Source organism: Carassius carassius, chromosome 31 (genome assembly GCF_963082965.1).
Source record: "Carassius carassius chromosome 31, fCarCar2.1, whole genome shotgun sequence".
Lineage (NCBI taxonomy): Eukaryota > Metazoa > Chordata > Actinopteri > Cypriniformes > Cyprinidae > Carassius > Carassius carassius.
The window spans coordinates 8278438-8298630 of NC_081785.1; the positions used below are offsets into that span (position 1 = coordinate 8278438).

A 20193-nucleotide genomic window follows, 5' to 3' on the forward strand; every position below is an offset into this window, starting at 1 on the left:
AGGTTTTTACCTTGCTGCCTCAAGAGCAATTGATTTAAGTGACTGCATGAAGGGAAAACCCTTGTTTTGTTTTTTTTTCATTCAAATGCCACTTGATTGATCTGTATAATTGGTTGGATCCCTGCAGCTTTCGTACTGTACATGCAACACTGAGTCCTTTGATCTGCAAGAGTTACTGTCATTCATTTCCTCTATTGGAGAAGCAGCTGCTCTGCTTTTCCATGTGTGTGCACGTATGCATATGCTTGCATGTGACTCACCACTCAAAGTCATAGAGGGTGCAGATGCAGGGCTCAGCTGAAACAACTCGAGAATACTCCCGACCCAGAGTGCAACGTGTGCCAGGTTTCCTCTTCATATACACCTGTCTCTCTCCCATCACACACACCTCACCCTGAAATACACATTAATACCTAAATAAATAACTAGCAGAGTCACCAAACTGCTCATGGAACAGTGTTATTTTAGTATTAGTATACTATTAAAATATTAATTAATATTATTTTTATATTTTTCTAAATTTGTAAATTTATATCTAGCTTAAATTTATTTATATTTCAGTTTTAGTTTTTGTCATTTTAATACTTAACTTATAACTTTAATATTTCAGTAACATTTCTAGCTTCCATAAGTTTTTTTTTATTTGTTAGTAATTTTTTTATTTTATTATTGCAGCTATATTTCAATTATCAAAAAATATTTTGCAATAGTTTTATTTACTAATAGTTGATGCTGCTTGAAATCAGGCCGTCAAAGCTTTCTGTTTTTTTATTATTATTATTTTTTTTTATTAAAGCTATTTTAGTAAATGTAGTTTAGAATATGGCAAAGGAATAGTGACAAAAATGTTTTCTAGTTACGTCTGCCTAGATACAGTAGTTAGTACGAATTATAGAAAATGTATTGTGCTTTCCAGGAAACAGATTTGACAAGCAATAGATGCTGACTCTGAAACTCTGTAAAACCACAAGTGAGAGTCAAGGCTGATGGACAACATGTCACCAATATTATGTGCTGAGATCTGTTGCAAAAATTCATTACGACTCCATTAATTTCCATTTTGCTTGGGCATGTTACCCCTGAGGTGAAAATAATCTCCCTTGCCACCCTAATCACTAACGCATTTAGTGCCAAAAGAAACTCATGTTGAATGCTGAGAGAGTGAATTACTGTTTTGCTGTTGAGACCGAACAGTAAGGCGTGCTGATAAATGTGAGGTGACAACCTTGTTATGCAGGTGCCATGTCTGAAAGTCTCCTTCTGTGCATTTCCGCCCAAACAGTGAGCTGTAGTCAATCTTTATCAGCTGCCAGTCGGAGTGGTAATTAAAGTGCCCGAAGAATCTACGAGGATAGAGATGCTTAAGCACAACAGTATAGGTTTATTTTTACATTCTTTACAATTGCTTAAAGGACACATATTGCTATGGAAAATCCATAAATGACTAACAAGAAGAAAGTGTCAGTGTTATCAGTACAAGAAAGTGTGAGGATCATAGTACAGGCATGCTGACATGCAAATGAAAAGATTTAATCTGATAATAATGATCACAAGTTAGTGAAGGTTCATTACTGACACCTCCTGGGCTATTTGGATGAGTGTGACTTAGAAGACGAAATGATTGAAATGATTCTTACGTAATGATGTGATTCTCAGTCTCTGGAGTCATCAAAACTCCATCAACAAATAGGGGTGTAGACGAAAAACTGAGTTTGTCCCATTGCCGGCCTTCATCCAAACTAATCCTAGACACACATACATTTCACAAATCATTTCACTGGCGAAGCAGATTCGGTTCATATTCTGATTAATATACTGTACAGTGCACATTTGACAAAGACATAAAAATAGAAGATGCATTTGTTCAGTCATCTGAGAATATTTATCGGATCCACAGAAACAAGTCATTGTGGAGTCACTGCATTAACATTCAGTGTGGGTTACATCTGCATAATGACATTAAAACCAAATCTAAAATATGCTCAATGAAAAATATCAAGACAAAATTATTCACCATACCCCCACTTGTGTTTACATTACCCTCTAATCATTATTAGTCATGTAAAATGCATATTATGTCTCATTACACATTCAGTCCACTTTGCATTTCATTGTTCTTTTATGTTGCATCACTTCTTTCTACTTTTTTCTGTCCTTTGTATTATTTGTATTATTTTTCTTTGGGTAACTGGCTCCTCAGTGTGTTTTATTTTCAGATTTTGGTCTTCCTATGAATGCCTTGTATTTTAAAGCACCTGATTGTGTTCGTGACATCTATTATTGTGTATTTAGAGCCCTCCTGTTTGCTTTTTTATGTGAGCATTAAATGTTTAGCCTAATCTTAGTGGTTATTCATCTTAGTTTAGATTAAGTTAATTTCAGCATTTTTTTTTCTTACTTTCAATAACCAAAACAACTCTCACATTGCTGAGTCTGCAGAATTCTGCATAAATCCCATAAAATCAGCACACATTCTGTGTGGAATTGGTATGCTTTTAATACACACAGTTAGTTCAGAAGTTTGGGAAATAAAAAAAACAAAACCTTTCATTCAGCAAGGATGCAATAAATTGATCAACAGTGACAGTAAAATCATTTATGCTACAAATGACTTTCTTCAAATAAATGCTGTTTTTTGAACTTTCTAATCAATTAATCCTGAAAAAAAAGTTAAGCAGCACAGATGTTTTCACCATAAATATATATATATATATATATATATATATATATATGGGTCAAAGTCACCCGAGTTGATGGCTAAACACCCGTACACACATCTGACTTCTGTTCTAACAGCAACCCACAGGAGGATACAAATTATCTTCGGCAGCCTAATTGATCCTGACAACATTTCAGAGCTTAACACATCAAAGCTGGGTATGTGATGTGGCAGGAACAATATGAGAATGGAAGCCCACTGAATCCCACCTCTGCTTCAAACCTTAAACCCCCAACATGAGCATAAAAGCCCTGGCAAACACGGCCACCTGCACTACAAAGCCATGACAGACACTTTCACTGAAAGGATTCCAAATGTTTGATATGATAAGACCTATTGCCTGCTGCTTATATCTACCAGTCCTCATATCAAAGCTGACGTTTAAGGATGTGGGAACTTCAAAAACTTAGTCTGAATAAAACATATCCCAAAAGTTAGAGCAATAAACTGCAATGAACTCAAAAATCTTTCTAGTGCTTTGTTTTATATACATATAATGTGTCAAGTCACTTTTATTTTAATAGCACTTTATACAACAGAGATTGTTTCAAAGCAGCTTCACAGTATTAAACAGGAAAGTAACCAAATCAGTGACACAGACTTTAAAAATGAGGCAAATCCAAATTCTGCTTTACAGCTGCTGTAACAAGACAAGTGTCATTATTCAGCTCCAGTCATTTTAGTGTCTATACAGTTCAGTTCAATAACTGTATAAAAGTTCAATTCAGTGATAAGCAGCTCTGCTGAAGTATAGTGTATAATGTATACACTATATAATTTAGTGTAGTTATTCAATTCGATTCAGTAACTGATTAAATTTAATTTAATAACAGTGTCAATGTTGCAAAATATGTCAATTATGAACATTTATTTCAGCTATAAAGCAGCTCTAAAGAAGAAAATAGTGGAATTAATCAGCTAAGTTCAGTTCACGTTTTGTTCTTATCTTTGTTAGTTCCATCAAATCTATACTGTTTTTGAATATTAAGTGTCTTTTAAACCTCAACTAAGTGAACCAAAGGCAAGAGGTGACAGAAATGAAGAAAATATCTTGGGAGAAAGTTAACCAGGCTCAGTCAGGTGACTAGTTATCCTCTGGTCTAAATGTATGAACATGGAGTAAAATAGAATTCAGGCTGCATCACAAATCAGATTTGTGTATTGATGTTATTCAATAAAATTTGTAAGGCACTGCATTTATGTGCATTGTCTTACCATAAATGGCGTGTTGGTACAGCAGATTGTGTAACAGCTAATAAAGCCCCTCCATGGTCCAAAAACCAGACACCGTGCTCCTCCTCAAAAATCTAAAGACAGTGTTTACAGAGTCAAAATCCAGCAAGTTATTTCGGCATTCTGTCTCTGTGTTTCTCACATTTCTTTTAGTTTCAGTTAGTTTGAGTGGTGATCAGGGTCTATAATTACAGTATGTCTATAATTAAGGAGGTGATTGTCAGCATGTGACTGGTTTACCTGTCTCCATGTGTTTCCAGCATCAGAGGAAATGAACATTCCTGTATTAGAGAAGGAAAGCTCGGGCCCAATGTTACCTGAGAAACAAAATACTGCTGTAACTCTGACAGACAGATTATTCACCATGCATATGATGGAGATGTATAAGTGGATGAGATTTGATTCTATTTTAGTTTATTAAAATAGAAAATAATCCCTACTGGTAAAAAAAAAAAATAATTAAAAAAAGATAAAATCAAATACAATAAAAAATAAACAAAATCAAACAAAACAAATAAACTAAACCAAGCATATCTGGGTAATTACTGTATGCACTACAAAGGCAAAACTATTGAATTTCAATTGATCAGATTTTACACATTTAATCATAGATAGAGTAATTAAACATAGATAATCAAAATATGTCTTTTACAGATCATTTCATGGTCTAAGCTCCATGTATTATATGAAGGGTGACATTGTAAAGACCAAAAAAAAAAAAATTATAATAAAGAAATTGTTTCCATCAGTAGCTGTTTAAATGATTATCATTTATATTGTCACTGAACAAAAGCAAATTGTATCTTAAAAAAAAAAAAGTTTGATAGCATACAAGCAGTCCAACGGCACCCCCAAAGTAGATAAAACGCCTTACAGGATAGGCAATAGACAGGGCCGGCTCATCGCATAATTTAAATAGGCAAATGCTAGGGACGCTGTCCATCAATTGTGGCACCCAAATGAGGTAAGTTTTTTGTATAATTATTATTATTTTAATTAGGGGCGCAATATATATTGACATAGAATTTATATCACATTATGGCTTAATGCCATAGTAATACTGTGAAGGTTGCCATTTAATTAAATAAAAATAACGTGGTAATGTAAAGTGGTAATGTGTTAGAGTGACACGCATCGCTTCACTCTGAAACATGCAGAATGTTCACTTATTTGATGGCAAACCACCAAAATAAAACAAGTTTAATATCTGAATTTGGGCAGAGATGCACCGATAGACCATCAGCCATAAATTGGAACCGGTTGTTTTTTAGTCTGTAAACAGGGTTAACAGAGGCCAGGGACGCAAAGAGGAGAAAATACATGAGCAGGCAGAGCAAGCTACTGTTCACGATGCACAAAGTATGAATGTATGTATCTCTGAGGGGAACTGACTGTATTAAGAAACAGTTTAGATTGCATTTTCCTTTCATTTTTCCTCTGTATGTGCGTTTACAGCAGTAATCAAGAAAACAATGCATCACTGCTGTTCCTTAAGCGCCACCTGCTGACAGAGAGTAAATTTGCATTTTCATTCAGCCCATCTGCTGTTTGTTATGTTTTATGTAGCCTAATTTCACAAGGCTAAAGCCAGACCACTCTGTTTTTGCTTCAGGTTTTGAAATTATACAGTCAAATTTAGATCAAAATAATAAATAATAAAGCAACTATCGATATTCTTCATATACTCAAATTTCAATTTTTTCTTGTCTTTGGCTTAAATAAAATACATAAAAAATCAGTATTGGATTCTGCCATGAAAAATTCATGAAAAGATCAGTGCAGCCCTAAATTAATGAATGTCTGAAATGAAGATATTAAGATTTAAATGTTAGTATTTTAGCTGCCTTTGGACAATAAAGTTCTCTAATTTAAATAGCTAACTGAGTTAATGTCAGTTTATTTATTTATTTACTGTGCAACTGTCTTATTTCATATGTATTTTGCTTTATATCATACAGCTATGCAGTTTCTGTGTCAATGATCGGTGGTGGATTTGGCTGTTATACAAGGGGCACCAGTTAAAATCTTGCCTAAGGCTCCAAATTGCCGGCCCTGGCAATAGGACACAGGGATTCTGCTGCTGCTGCTACTATTGCAGCTACTAGTGACAGCTGACACTGTTGTATGAAGGATGCATCATTCTGTACTTGCATTCTCAAATTAAATGCAGCGATGCAAAACAATCATGTATCTAATGTATCTAATCATCATTCAGTAAAAACTTTGATTCAAGAATGACCATTAGAATGAGTCATTAGTCTTATTGGCAAGCCATAACAGCATAATTTTTCATATCGGGCCATGCCGATATTTACTTTTTAAGCAATTATCAGCCAATTCCAATAACGTACCTATAATATTGTGCATCCCTAATAAAATTAAAATATTATAAACTTTGGTGAATACAAAAATTGTGTTTTGCATTAATATTTACATTTAAAAAATGTTTCCCCTAATTTTTTGTGCCCCTTTGCAGCCCCCATAAGGTGACCTTGGATTTCTATTAATCAAATAATTAAGGAAGTCCAGTTTGAAAACCCCTGGTCGATGAGACCTGAATGAAGTCATTAAGGGTTAACAATTTTTTTTTTTAATTATTTTAACACAATTTTTGCAACTGCACTTAAGTATATTTTTAAATCTATAATATATGATTTTACAATAAATTCTTGGTGCATATTGCCTGGTGGGTATGAGTGCACTCATGGCACCTGATGAATTACGTTTGGTAAAGCTGCTTCCAGTAACAAAACAAAACAAACAAACAAACAAACAAAAAAAAAAACATATTTTTCAAATCCCATATTTATACACTCCGAGCATGGGAAAGTGATTGCAGAACAGCTGTTGGACATGACAGGCAATTATGAATGTGGAAGACACTGGTCATATTTTCTGCGTGCTCTGCATGGCTTACTTTTTGAGTGAGCATCTATCTAGTCTCATGCAGGAAGCTATTTGGGTTTGAGTTTTGAAGATTTATAATGAGTCTGACAAGCAAAATAACATGTTTTTTTTTCCAATCATGCCAAACTCTGCAGGTGAAAAAAACACAGAGGTGTAACAACTTGAAAGCCGTGATTTGGCTACTCAAACTATATCTGCATTTAAAAGCATTTTTCACTCTAATTTGTCAAAAACGCCCGGTGGACTCAAGATGCCACAAGCATAACAACAATAAAGGAAGTGGGACAGTTAAACACACACACACCTGTGGCTACTATAATCCCTGGAGTGGAGTGTTTGGTGGAGATGGTGTCAGGTGTGTAGGGGTTTTCAGACATCTGCAGGAGAAGGTGCAAGGAGCACGAGGGCTGAAAATTAGAACATTACACAGCTTTAAATTTTATTTCAATACATTTAAATATATCTACATAATCTCAACTTTATCAACCAACTGGAGCATCAGCTTTCAAAAGTCATGCAAATGAATCTGCTTTGGATCTCTGCTGCTTTTGTCCATATTTTTGGTATCCCTTACAATTAGTGTGACCCATTTCTTTTATTTCAGAGCTTCAGAAAATATATTATCTATTATGGCAATTAGAATACAGTGTCAAAAATCAGTACATTTAAATGCAATCAACCACCTAGTGATTCAAAACTAATTTCATATGCAAGTAAGCAACACACTTTTATTCTGTGTGTACAAGTGTCTGAATTCTTGTACCAGCAGTTGTTTAAATTGGGTAATAAGTCCCAAAATACCCTAAGCACAAGGAATGAAAAAAAAAAAAAAAACCTTGTTTTCTAAAGAATGACAACACGTGTGCAAACACTGAACCCACTGTTTTGGTGCAGCAGAAAAAAAGTAATTAAGACTTTTCTGAGATCTGCTGATAAATTGACTCCAGCTGTTCAATGTATGTCTTAATTGAAATCACCAATCTTCCAGAACAGTGTAAAACATCAGTGAAAGTCATTACAAAGATACAGAGAAGGTAGTGTGTCTTAATCAAGCCATCAGAAAGCACTGAATTCAGAGCTATTGTTTGGTAGCTGGTGGTTCACCCTCATTTCACTGTGAAACTAAAGGAGTTCTTCTCTGCAGGGCTCCACTGTAAACGTATCAAATGAAAAAGTGTCAACACTGTAATGTCTTGTTTTCATCTGACCATAGGTTAAGTAGGTGGCTCTGAGTGTAATTTAATGAATATAGTGGGTGTGACTGGCTCTGATGAATTGCTTGTTTTCAATAAACGTTGGCGTGTCACTATAATAGGATCAACATTAATAATAGTTTTATGATAAATAGTATTTTGCCTACTTTTATGTTGGTGACCTATGCTTTTTTCGGCAATGTCTTCATGTTTAGTAGGAAATATGTGGATGAATTCATTGGGTCTCACCAGGTTGCAGTTGATGTCATGTCCTGTGGTGTCTTTTGCTGGAGGCTTTAGTAAGCTCCATGTCTGGCCTTTGTTGAAGGTGATGTACGTTCTCATCTGTGTGTCTTCTTTCTTATTGGCTATGATCAGTCCACTAACACCCGCCACCTTTACAGGACAGGACAAAAGTGATCTGAACTCAGATATTTGTATTTCCTCTTTGTGATGATGATGATGACGATGATGGTAATAATAATAATAATAATAAAATATATTATTGTTATTATTAACAACAAAATACTAATTTATTAGTATTATTACTGTTATATATTATTATAAAAAATATTTTAAGTATTGTGTTCAATTACAGACATTAGTTTATGTTCTACTAAATTATTATGAAATAACTTATATAAATAATAATAATAATAATAATAATAAATCAGTACAGTAATTTTCTGTTATTATTATGATTATTAATAGTAGTAGTAGTAGTAGTAGTAATAAAATAATAATAATAATATTCTTATGAATTTTACTGTTTATTGTTATTTACTGATTATTATTATCAGTTCTATTTTTTTTTTTCCTTTTTTTTTTTTTTTTTTTACAATTATAGATATTAGTTAGTGTTTTTTGCCTAGAAGTGAAGGAAAAGAGAAGAATGAAAAAATATCAGGTTCTACATTATTGCAGATAAGCCTAGTTTCTCTGTGCATTTTTGCTTACACTTCAGTTTCTATATGTTTTGAGTTGTTCTCATTAGCAGATTTTCTTCTTCTCTTTGTATTCATTGCGATTAATTGCATAACTTCAAACACTACTGTTTTGTGCTGCATTGCACTGTTCCCTGTTCTACTTTCAAAAATTCCTGGCGAAAACCATGTTAATTACTGAAGTTTTCCTAATTGCACACAACCTTCATATGTGAACATTCAAGGTGGTTGACTTCTTCAACTTAATTGAGAAGCACCATCAGGCTATACGATCATATTTGCAGACCTTGTAGACATCCACAATGAGGTTTCCTGTGAGACTGCGGAAGGTATGGAGGTTTGGGAGCGAGCGAGTGAAGTAGACCCCAGGGGTGTCAGAGATGTACAGACTGTAGGTGTCATTTTCGTTCCACTCCTGCACTGCTGCCAGCACTTGTCCCTCATCTGTACTGACAATGTGCATGTCCTGCATGAAGAACAGCTGTTAGAGCCACATACATTTCATCTTACAACTTATTTGTGACAGCTAGTGCTGTGTCATGTATCTTACTTTGGGTAGACAGTATTTAGGGAGCTGTATGGTCCTGAAGGGCCCTCGCTGATAGGACACAAAGTACGTAGTTCTTCCTGCTGTGGTTAACTGATACACACACACACAGTCAGAGAAAGCACAGCTACAAGGATTTACAACAGATCAGGAGTTCACACCAGTCAGAACCCACGTTTCTTGTTTATCAGAGAGGAGACTTTCCGTTGCTCGTGATCCAATGTTTTCAGCGTCTCAGATCTTGGTATATGCAATGAATTCTATCACTGTAGGTGCTGCTAGCATTTGGGTACACAGTGGCCATTCATAATTTTTTTATACAGATAAATACAACATTTCACTAGATTTGTAATGAAACATGTTCGTAAACCTGTTTTCACAAAACGTCAGTTTCCTCCAAAATAAAAGCCAGAGGGTTTAACTTTTTGTTTAACTAAAAAAAAATTACTTTAACTTTTAGTAATTTAACAGTCTAGTGTGAAGTAACTATATATATATATATATATATATATATATATATATATATATATATATATATATATATATATATATATATATATAATATATATAATTAAATATTTTTTTGTTCAATTGACAGAATAATAATAATAATTAATTTTGGCTGAGGAATCCCATAACCTTTTCTCATCAACTTAAAAGTAAATTATTTTAACTACTAATCAAATTTAGTCTTTTTTTTTGCATGTAATTTAATACAAATATTAAATATAAATATATATATATATTATTAAGCTATTGTTAGATTTAGAAATTCCAGTATTGTGAAAACACTACCTCACACAATCTTTTTTATTTACATTTTTACATTTTATTATTATTATTATTATTATTTTATGTTTTTTTTTTTTTTTTTACTTTTTTTTGTTTGGAGAAAAGGGGGAGATAAGTAGGTATGAAGGTATACAATGCAAGTATAAATACACAGTGTTTATTTAAATATTTTAAGGATTAAATACATAATTGCAAGGCAAATTGTAATCCAATTAACATGTAGACATGTTGGCCGAAGCCAAGATACAGTCACATAATCTAATTCTCGTAGTCCGAATTCACAAAAACCTAAAAAACATTTTGGTAGCAAACTCAGTTTTGGTCATACTAAAATCGAACTTTCAAAGTGCAGTGTAAATGTACTGAATTTTAGAAAAACCTGACCTAGACACACATGTTGTACACCCTCTTATCAAGTAGATTGTAGCTATTAGGCTATAAATACAGTGCATTAAAGTTCTAATGCTTCGATTGATCCAGTGTCAATAGAGCTTAGATGTCCAAAGAATGAGGCAGTGTTTCTGTGTGTGTGTGTCCACTTTACAGGGTGAGGATGGTGCTACACTGTGTTTTTCCTGCGAGAGGTGTGGGGTGTCAGACCGTCTCTTGTTCCTGTGCTTTTTGAATCAATAACCTCATTAATCTCTGTCAGCTCAAATCCAACAGCTTCAAGCAACAAAAGTCAACCGAAAGTTGCTTGTATTGACAGAGGAGGGTCCAGGTTTGGGATTCTCGCTCAAAACCATGTCCTGTCCTACCCTGGCCTGCTGTTAAAGATGGAGAGGCTGGTTTCAATGGTTATCACTCACTTACACGGCAATGACAGAGATAAAAGGAGGGCTATAAAAAGAGTCAGACAGAGATTATTGTGACACACACACACATTTTTGATATCTCCCACACCAGTCTAAATCACAAACGCTTATGTACTTAATGAAATGCACACACATCTGTACCTGTAAGAAGATGTATTGGTCCTGCACTACGAGTGAGTTGGTGTCAATTCGGCCACTGAATGGATACTGCCTACCCTCCTCTGAACACTTTTGTGCTCGGCAGGTGATATACTGCATGTCTGTGAGACACACACACAGATTTATCAACGCAGGATACGCTCGTGCACAAGAACGCCTTGATCTACACCAAACAAAAAACAGATGATCAATATCTCTCTCACTCTCGCTGGCACACACACACCAACACAACAAACACAATCAAGAACCTACACACATCTCTGTGTCTAGCCAAATTAATCAGTCCTCTCCATTATCAGTCTCTCTACTAGCTATCCATCCTCACTCAGAAGGGAGAGAAAGAGGGGGTGCGAGTAAAAGTACAGAGAAAGACTGAAGGGAGAGAGTAAAGACAGAAAGAAAATAAGAGCCCAACAAAGAAACAACAGATAAGGAATAACTTTTTTCAGGTATCTCTGAACAAAATGAAAAGTAGGAGATATGATGCCTTTCATAACAATTTTAGATATTTTTTGTTATACGTTTTGAGATCAAATTTAAGGAAGGAGTTATTTTTACATGGATTAAAGGGTTAGTTCTTCCGAAAAAGAAAATTACACACACACCGGAGCAGTGGGCAGCCATTTATGCTGCGGCGCCCGGGGAGCAGTTGGGGGTTCAGTGCCTTGCTCAAGGGCACCTAAGTTGTGTTATTGCCGGCCCGAGACTCGAACCCACAACCATAGGCGTCAAACTCTCTTACCACTAGGCCACGACTTCCCACACGTAAATGTATGTACCGCATACTGTCCATGTCCAGAAAGGTAATAAAAACATCATCAAAGCAGTCCATGTGACATTAGAGGGTCAGTTAGAATTTGACGTGTTTTCTGGCGCTCCCAATATCAGAGATAACACGTCAGCAGCGTCGTGAACACACTCACAACAGACCCCGAAGAGAAGAAAATGCTGAATAAAGTCGTAATTATTATTTTTTTGGACCAAAATGTATTTTCGATGCTTCAACCAATTCTAACTGACTCTCTGATGTCACATGGACTGCTTTGATTATGTTTTTATTACATTTCTGGACATGGACAGTACATACATTTTCAATGGAGGGACAGAAAGCTCTCGGACTAAATCTAAAATATCTTAAACTGTGTTCCGAAGATGAACGGAGGTATTACGGGTTTGGAACGACATGAGGAAGAGTCATTAATGACATAATTTTCATTTTTGGATGAACTAATCCTTTAATAGCTTTAAATATCTTTAAGTTCATAAAGAACTTAAAAATCCATTACAAATCCCTTTGACTTTGCAATACCAATAAATCATGTTTCTATAGCAGTGATCCTCAAAATTGGCCCGCGATGTCCACTTTCCTGCAGATTTTAGCTCCAACCCTTTAACACCTGTTATCAGTTTTATTTGTTTTAGCTGTTGCACATCATGCCAATATTTTTAACTTTCAATGATTTTAACACTAACAGTAGCAAACCCACAAGAGTGGTCAGGTGTTAATTTGCATTTTAACATTCAAGGTCTTACCTAAGTGGCCTACTCAATGTGGTGTACTGAAAAATAGCTAAATAAACCAGCAGACAATGCATTTACAGAACAGAATGTTATTTTAACAACAAATGATTATACACAGCAGCCGGCCATCTGTACAAAACAACTCTTAATCTAAAACTAGTTAATTGAGGCATAATGATATTGGAATATAATAGCAAAGACCTCAAAGCTAGGCTAAGGTTGGCTAAATAATGTTAAGCGGTCATAAGTACCAAGTTTATGAAACATAATTGTTTTATTACAAAAATATCTACCCAGGAAAGCTTTTTTTACTCAGAAGACTTGAAAAACTTAAGTCTAAAACTAGCTAAGTAAAATATAATATAGTAATATATCAGGGTTGCCAACATTGGTTGCCTGGCTGGCATAAGATACATGAATATTACCCTTTACCCACTTTCCGTCTATAGTGTACATTTTTTAAACACTTGAAATATTTTAAAGCCTATATTATTTTTTAATACAGTTGTGCAGTAATATTCACTATAACGATTCTCAAAGATGAAAAAATTTGCAAAAATGTATCTTCTTGTGGAAAACAAAGAGTTTTAAGATTAGAATGACATATATTTTTTTTACACACGCGTCATTCCTGAAACAGTATATGTGAACGTAGAAAACTTTTCATCAAATTTTAAATGGATTATGTGAGAAACCACTGCAGAGAGAATGGCCTGAATGAATCAAACTGAATCACAAACAGTTTCTGGCCTTTTTCCAAACCTGTTTGACTGATTAGATAAAAGGAGTCATTCATTTACAAATCTGGCTAGCTCTGATTCTAAACAGCTGATTGAAATCACACGACATATAAGGATTTAGCAATAATATTTACAGGCGCACAGCTGTATTTTAAGGGTCTAGCGACACCTCAGCTTGTTTGTCTTTGAAATACAGTTTACTAAATTCCTCTTCCTGTCATTCCAAATCAACTTCCTTCAGGGTGTGGCCAATTTAATTCAATTTGCCACAGTCTCAATTTCCCTGTGCTTCAAATTTAGTTTGGTGTAAGCACTGCATCACTCATTACACATTTAAATGTTGTTGTTAGACTGTCCATAGCTGAGGACCTGTTGTGTTGCGTCAGGCTCATATCAATAGACTTTAATGCACAACACTGTCCCACAAGGATAAAACACAAGCACAACAGTCTGCCAGAACCAAGCCAGAACCATTTACTATTGAATTTACTCTTGTCCTCAATTCATCTATTAATTTTTCACTGCGACACAGAAAAAAAAAAAAAAAAAAAAGCATAGGCGGCTGGGGAGAAAGTAAGAAAGACATGGTGAGAGCGCAAGGAGGGGAGGAAGAGAGAAACTAAAAAAGCAGGAGAAAGAAAGACAAAATTTGAAAGGGAATGGAGAGAAAAGAAGGAAAAGAAAGAGACTAACGTCCACTGTCAGTTCGAGCCTCAATGTGCACCAGGTCTGCCTCTTTATCCAGACCACTCAGCGCCCTAAAAATGAAAAAAGAAAAAGTCAGAAAACAAAAATAACAGAATAGAAGAAAACTATCAGGAAGGGCTCCAGTGGAGAGGAGATGAAGAAGGAAAGAAAGAAAAGGAGGTGCCAGCAGGGGATGGACGGATGAGTACAGTAATAACATGAGAGGGATGGAATGATGGAAGAGGAGAGGGGAGGGATGGAGGGGCAGTGATAGACAGCATAATTCCACTGCTCCAGTAAACAGTCTGTCTCCAGTGAATCCTTATTGTTGCTCTGATAGCAATTAATCATACAAACACACAGTGAGAGTTCACTCCCACAAACCATTCTCTATCACATACACACTTTCATTTCTTACCTATTTTCACCTGTGATGCACACACACACTCACCATCATATCCTCTTTCTCAGGTTTTTAATCATCTTAAAGTCTTGCCTTTTGTCATCCATATTTTCTTCTGAGACAGTTTGAACACAGTCACAATCTGATATTAAGTCATTCTTACAATCCAAAATTAAACCTTTCAGTAAAAAGCTGATATTCAACCTCTACAGAGCCCTAGTTTAATATTAAATCCTATTTATAGTCTCAATCTCAGATTAATATTAATCTCGGTCTGAATTAACATCTCTCTCATTACATCAAACCCCTTCTAAACTTCTTTATCAGTTAAAGTCAAGACATTAAATCCCCTTAAAATTTTGTTTTCTTGAGATCACAATGTAATTTTCTTGCCATCTCAACTTTACAAAAGTTTTCATGTCTTGACTTGATCTTGACTTGAAAATGATCTTGACTTGAAAATGGCATGTTGTTCACCATATGGTCAGCCACAAACTGCTGAAGTCCCGGTCCCTTGAGTTGGCAGGCAATGAAATTAAATATAAGTTGTAGCCTCAATCTCAAGTGTCAGACTGTGATTTGGAAGTGGTCCATCACTGACAGAAATTGAGATATGAGTTCCTGATGAAAGTAAAACTAATTTGCTCATATATGATGCAGCATTACTGTATATGTACACTACCATTTAAAGAAATTAAAACATTTTAATGCAGGGATGCATTAAATGTATCAAAAGTGACAGTAAATATATTTATAATATTTTAAAAGATGTATATTTCAAATTAAAATTTTATTCGTCAAAGAATCCTATAAACATTTTTTCCAAATGTTTTTCAAAATGAGTACTTAAAAGAAAAAAAAGCTTTAAGACAAGAGAATTAAGAAAAAAAACGTTTTACAAGGTTTAATTCATTAACATTAATTAATGCATTAAGTATAATGAAGTAACAGCCTTTTTCAGACCATTTATTAATCCAGATTATTATTAATTTATAATTTATTTGAACCTTAAATGTCACAAATGTATTAGTATGTGTAGAAATGCACATTATTCAAGATTAATAAATGCTGTAAATATTGTTCATTGTTAGTTCATGATATCTAATGCATTATCCGATGTTAACAAACTAAACCTTATTGAGAGTTTTACCAAAATAATACCGTATTTTTCAGACTATAAGTTTAAACACCTTCAATAATCTCAGTTGGAGTTTAAATATCTCTTTCAGTCCCAGTCTAAGATTAAAGCACTTCTCAAAATTACTCTCTCTCCTTCAATTATCTGTCTGAGATTCAACATCTCGCTCAATCCCATCTAGACAATAATTGAACGGGGGTTAAACATTCCTCTCAAACCCAGTCTGATACCGAGACCCATTCAAGTCTGAGGCTAAACTTCTTCATTTTCCATTTTTGTAGTCACCAAACCTGACACAGCAGGGCTTCAGTGACACAAACACAATCAGAACAGTCTTCAGTATGTGTGTGTGTTGCAGTACAAAGCAGCAAAGAAAAGATGTACTATATATTTTTAAAAGGATGTAGAGAAATGTGTGTGTGCATATGGATGTTAAACCTAGGGTTGAAGACCTGTTGTTGGCTGTTTCCACAGCTCATCAAGCACGTGACAGGCAACCAGTCATTTTTACTACACCCCACACAAACACACACTGATTGGATTAAAATATAAAACCTGATCAAAAGTCCACACTTACGCTAATGTGACGCACAGGGGAGAGAGGAGTGACATGACAATGAGATGGAGGTAGATAGAGAAAGAGAGAAGGGAAAGAGACATTAAAAGTGTATGTAAGTTTATTAGTGTCAGTGTATTGGATGTAGTCGAGAGTGGGTTTAATTTTGGATTACTTTCCAGTGTGTGATTCTGTGTGTGTGCATGCAGGTATATTCTTTTTCAGTGTGAAATTGCACTGTAGGCAAACTATATGAATATGAGCCACAGTGTTATATGAGATTGATGATCAGTAAAAAAAATTACTCCATCTGTGTGTATGTGTGAGAGAGTCGTACCAGTAGAATCGCCCCGGAGTTACTCTCTCGTGAACAAGAATCCACTTTTTACCGAAGTCCACCGAGCCATAAAGCTACAGCCAAAAGAGAAATAGACACATTCACTGTAAGATCCCTAACTGCAGCCAACAAAGGTAATTATCTTGCTCACATTTAATTATCCACATTATCTGCTTTTAATTGTTCAGTAGAAGTAGAACCTCTTGAGGCAGTGTGTGTGTGTGTGTGTGTGTGTGTGTGTGTGTGTGTGTGTGTGTGTGTGTGTGTTTGTGTTTATATACCCTCTGATCATGGCTATAGGCCAGTATCCAATTCTCCTGAGTAGGGTGAAACAGAAGACTCATGATATATAAGTTAATATTGAACTTTTGAAAAGTGGCTCCTTCATCAGAACTGATAAGTAAACTACTCTCCACCTCCGGATCAGATAAAATCAGGATCTAAGGAAGAGGAAGAATTATATTAGCTTGATATTTTCTATCTGACAGTTTTGTACATCTGTATCTCTGATGCATTTCAACACACTCACCTTCCTCTTATTGGTCGGACAGACGTACAGATAGCTCAGCATCGTTCTGATCATCACTTTATCCGTCAGCTTCTCATATGTTGTCCCAAAATTTACTGACCTACAAATATATACAAAGCCCACTGATGTGATGTCCATATTTTTTATCTATTAATTTATTTTAAATATGGAAACACTTTACATTTGTTAACATTAGCTAATTACATTAGTTAACATGAAATAACAAAAATACTTCTAAATAATTTATTAATCTTAGTTCATGTTCCTTTCAACTTTTATTAATACAATATTAAAAGTTGTATCTGTTAATATTATTTAATGGAACTGTAAGTATTTTCATTGCTAGTTCATGTTAATTAATATAGTTAACAAGTAATGGAACCTTATTAGTGTTACATTAAAATCCAATTCATACAATGACTTGAATACACCCCTTTTATGATTTCTTTTTGACTTTTTTTTTTTTACTCCTCCAAAACTATGACATTAATATTTAGTAATTTTTTTGTCTGGAAGAAAAATTTATATATATGTATATATGCCAAAATAATGATTTGTCATGTACACTGACACAAGAAACATGCACAAGAAAAATGTTATTTGATGATTACACCACAAGTCATTAAACTGAAACTTTTCTTAAATGGGGTAGAAGTTTTTCCAAACTATATGAAAGCAATAAAACGATAATATTTTTAGGCACTAGATTTTCCTTATTTTAATGATGTTTCCTTTTCTTTATAGTTGAAACAAGTGTGTCATTGACCCACACAGACATTTGATTTCAAACAAAGCACAAACCAAAGTAAACAATACAAAAGAAGAGCTGAGGATTTTTTTTAAAGCATTCAGCTTGTCCTAACCAGGAGTGACACAATAGGTTTTCTGCATCCTGTAATTTTTCTGTCCTGACTAAAAGTGCAAAAGCAACAAAAAGAGCCATTAAGAACATATGTGATGTTGAATATACTGCTATGTGGATCAAGATTTTGGACAAGTTCGATTTCACAAACTGTTACCTAGAAGGACAGAGACAGAAACCACATGACCAAAACCTTTCTTTATGCTTCCCTTGTTGCCATCACAGCTGGTTAGTACAAAAACTCAAAATAAAATGGGCATATGGACACAGTTGTTGGCTTTTTATAAGACGGACAAAATAAAGAGTGACAGGAAACATCATGGGCCACGTTAGAACCAGCATATCCCACACGAGCACTGTAACTCGTCGTGTCAGGAGCACGGTGCGCCACATCTGCAGCAAAACTGAGTAATTTAGAAGTCATTGGCGTAATTGACTGAAACTGTTGTGTGTGTGCACGTCTCCATTCCATCAGGACTCATTAACACCATCTCTTCTCCAGCAGGAACGACAGCAGTCAGGAGATACCGCTGAACTCTTATAAGTGTAACATTGCTAATGGTTTTAAGCCAGATAGTTACACGTTGCTGTGCCGGAGAAGCACATGTGTATGTGTCGTCTGAAGCATTATCTCCTCGAGTGCTCATCTCTGAATGCACTAAGAGTGCTCATATTGTGACACTTTTACCATTGGATACAATTACACTGCCGTTCTGAGCTGTTGAGGTAATTTGGGTTGTGTAAGCTGTAGCGGCACAGGTGAAGAGGAAGATTGTTCTCTGAGCGCCCTCGAACAGTGCTGAGTGCCTGCTCTAAAAAGCTCCTCTGACGTTTCTGGTCTGGTCAAGTTTCCCTCTCTCTCTCTCTCTCTCTCTCTCTCATCCAGCAGATCTGCACTGTACTCAAGGGGATATTACTCCTCCTCTCAGGACAAATACACCTGGGTACGTGTGTGATTTTAACAATTGCATGGGCATGCTGGATACTTTAAGAGCATGCATCTTTATTTTAAAACACAGGAGAGTGTGATTTAACTAGCTCCTCTGAATGAGCCGTGATTTGTCTTCTTATTTTTTTTTGCTCCTTTTATGCTGCCAACAGCAACATTCATTAATCATTCATACTGTTATTACCGACATAATTTACTACAGCCTGAAAGCTGAGCTTTACCATTCACCTCTTTTAATAACATGATGCCACATCCCTCCCCCCACTACTGTCTATCTCTCTCTCTCTCTCACTCTTTCTTCCATTCGCTCTTACTTTGTTCCACTTTCTTCTTCCTCATTTCCTGTTTATGCCATTTCTGTTTGTGGAAGTTTGATGATGGCTCTCTGTTTTTTTCTCTCGGTAAAACCCTCAGCTAACTTCCCTCTGTGTGACACACACCAGGAGAGGAAATCTCATCAGGGCTTGCAGCCAAAAAGAAATTAAACAAAGGCTTCCTTCAAGGTGATTGCAGTGTGTATGTGTGTGGGAGCATGTGAATTTGTGTCTATGCACATGTTTGAAGTGATGGCTTGTTGATAAAGGATGATGTCATATTGCATATCTCCCAAAACATATCAAGTAGTCTGTTTAATTAATGCAACATTGTTTGCATTATTCTTTTAATTAAAATGGACAAAGGTCCATCCAACTATCAGTTGTACTGATGATGATGATCACGCTGTGCTTGTGGATACAATTACGCTTTAGTTCAATTCCATTTACATTCATGTGTTATTCATAGAGTCATTTTGTGTAAATCACAACTTTAATAAGTGGATGAAAATCAAGCACATAACTATAATAAACAGAGTAAATGAAAATGAATTTAAGATTCAGAGAGGTGGTTATAAAACTGATAATAACATTTTGAATTACTATTTAGGTTGACTTATAAAAGCACTTATCATTTTAGTTTTGTCCCAAAAACTATTTAAATTAAATTAAGATCAAAAGAATTGTCAATTCAACATCTTTGAAACCCCAATTCCACTGCAATCTTAACAGGTCTGAGCAGTACAGTACAGAAGCATAAAAGTAAAGGGACTATACTAGTTCACACAGAACCAGTTAGCCATTAAATAATTGAGGGTCTAGGGTTTTTACATTTAATTAAAGGTACT

The 20193-nt window shown here is 35.1% G+C and overlaps 1 protein-coding gene across 1 annotated transcript in view; it reads right to left on the minus strand.

Annotated features, from left to right (window-relative positions):
- The window catches only part of LOC132111458 (VPS10 domain-containing receptor SorCS3-like), a 51621-nt gene that overhangs the window by 11643 nt on the left and 19785 nt on the right, over nucleotides 1-20193 (minus strand). Inside the window, exons 3-16 of the mRNA XM_059518763.1 lie at nucleotides 17221-17320; nucleotides 16973-17131; nucleotides 16692-16765; nucleotides 14264-14328; nucleotides 11292-11410; nucleotides 9547-9636; nucleotides 9283-9462; nucleotides 8302-8448; nucleotides 7164-7266; nucleotides 4193-4269; nucleotides 3935-4026; nucleotides 1638-1745; nucleotides 1226-1343; nucleotides 261-394 (exon numbers count right to left, since the gene is read on the minus strand). Of these exons, the coding sequence (XP_059374746.1) occupies nucleotides 261-394; nucleotides 1226-1343; nucleotides 1638-1745; nucleotides 3935-4026; nucleotides 4193-4269; nucleotides 7164-7266; nucleotides 8302-8448; nucleotides 9283-9462; nucleotides 9547-9636; nucleotides 11292-11410; nucleotides 14264-14328; nucleotides 16692-16765; nucleotides 16973-17131; nucleotides 17221-17320 (1566 nt within the window). The remainder of the gene's footprint in view (nucleotides 1-260; nucleotides 395-1225; nucleotides 1344-1637; nucleotides 1746-3934; nucleotides 4027-4192; nucleotides 4270-7163; nucleotides 7267-8301; nucleotides 8449-9282; nucleotides 9463-9546; nucleotides 9637-11291; nucleotides 11411-14263; nucleotides 14329-16691; nucleotides 16766-16972; nucleotides 17132-17220; nucleotides 17321-20193) is intronic.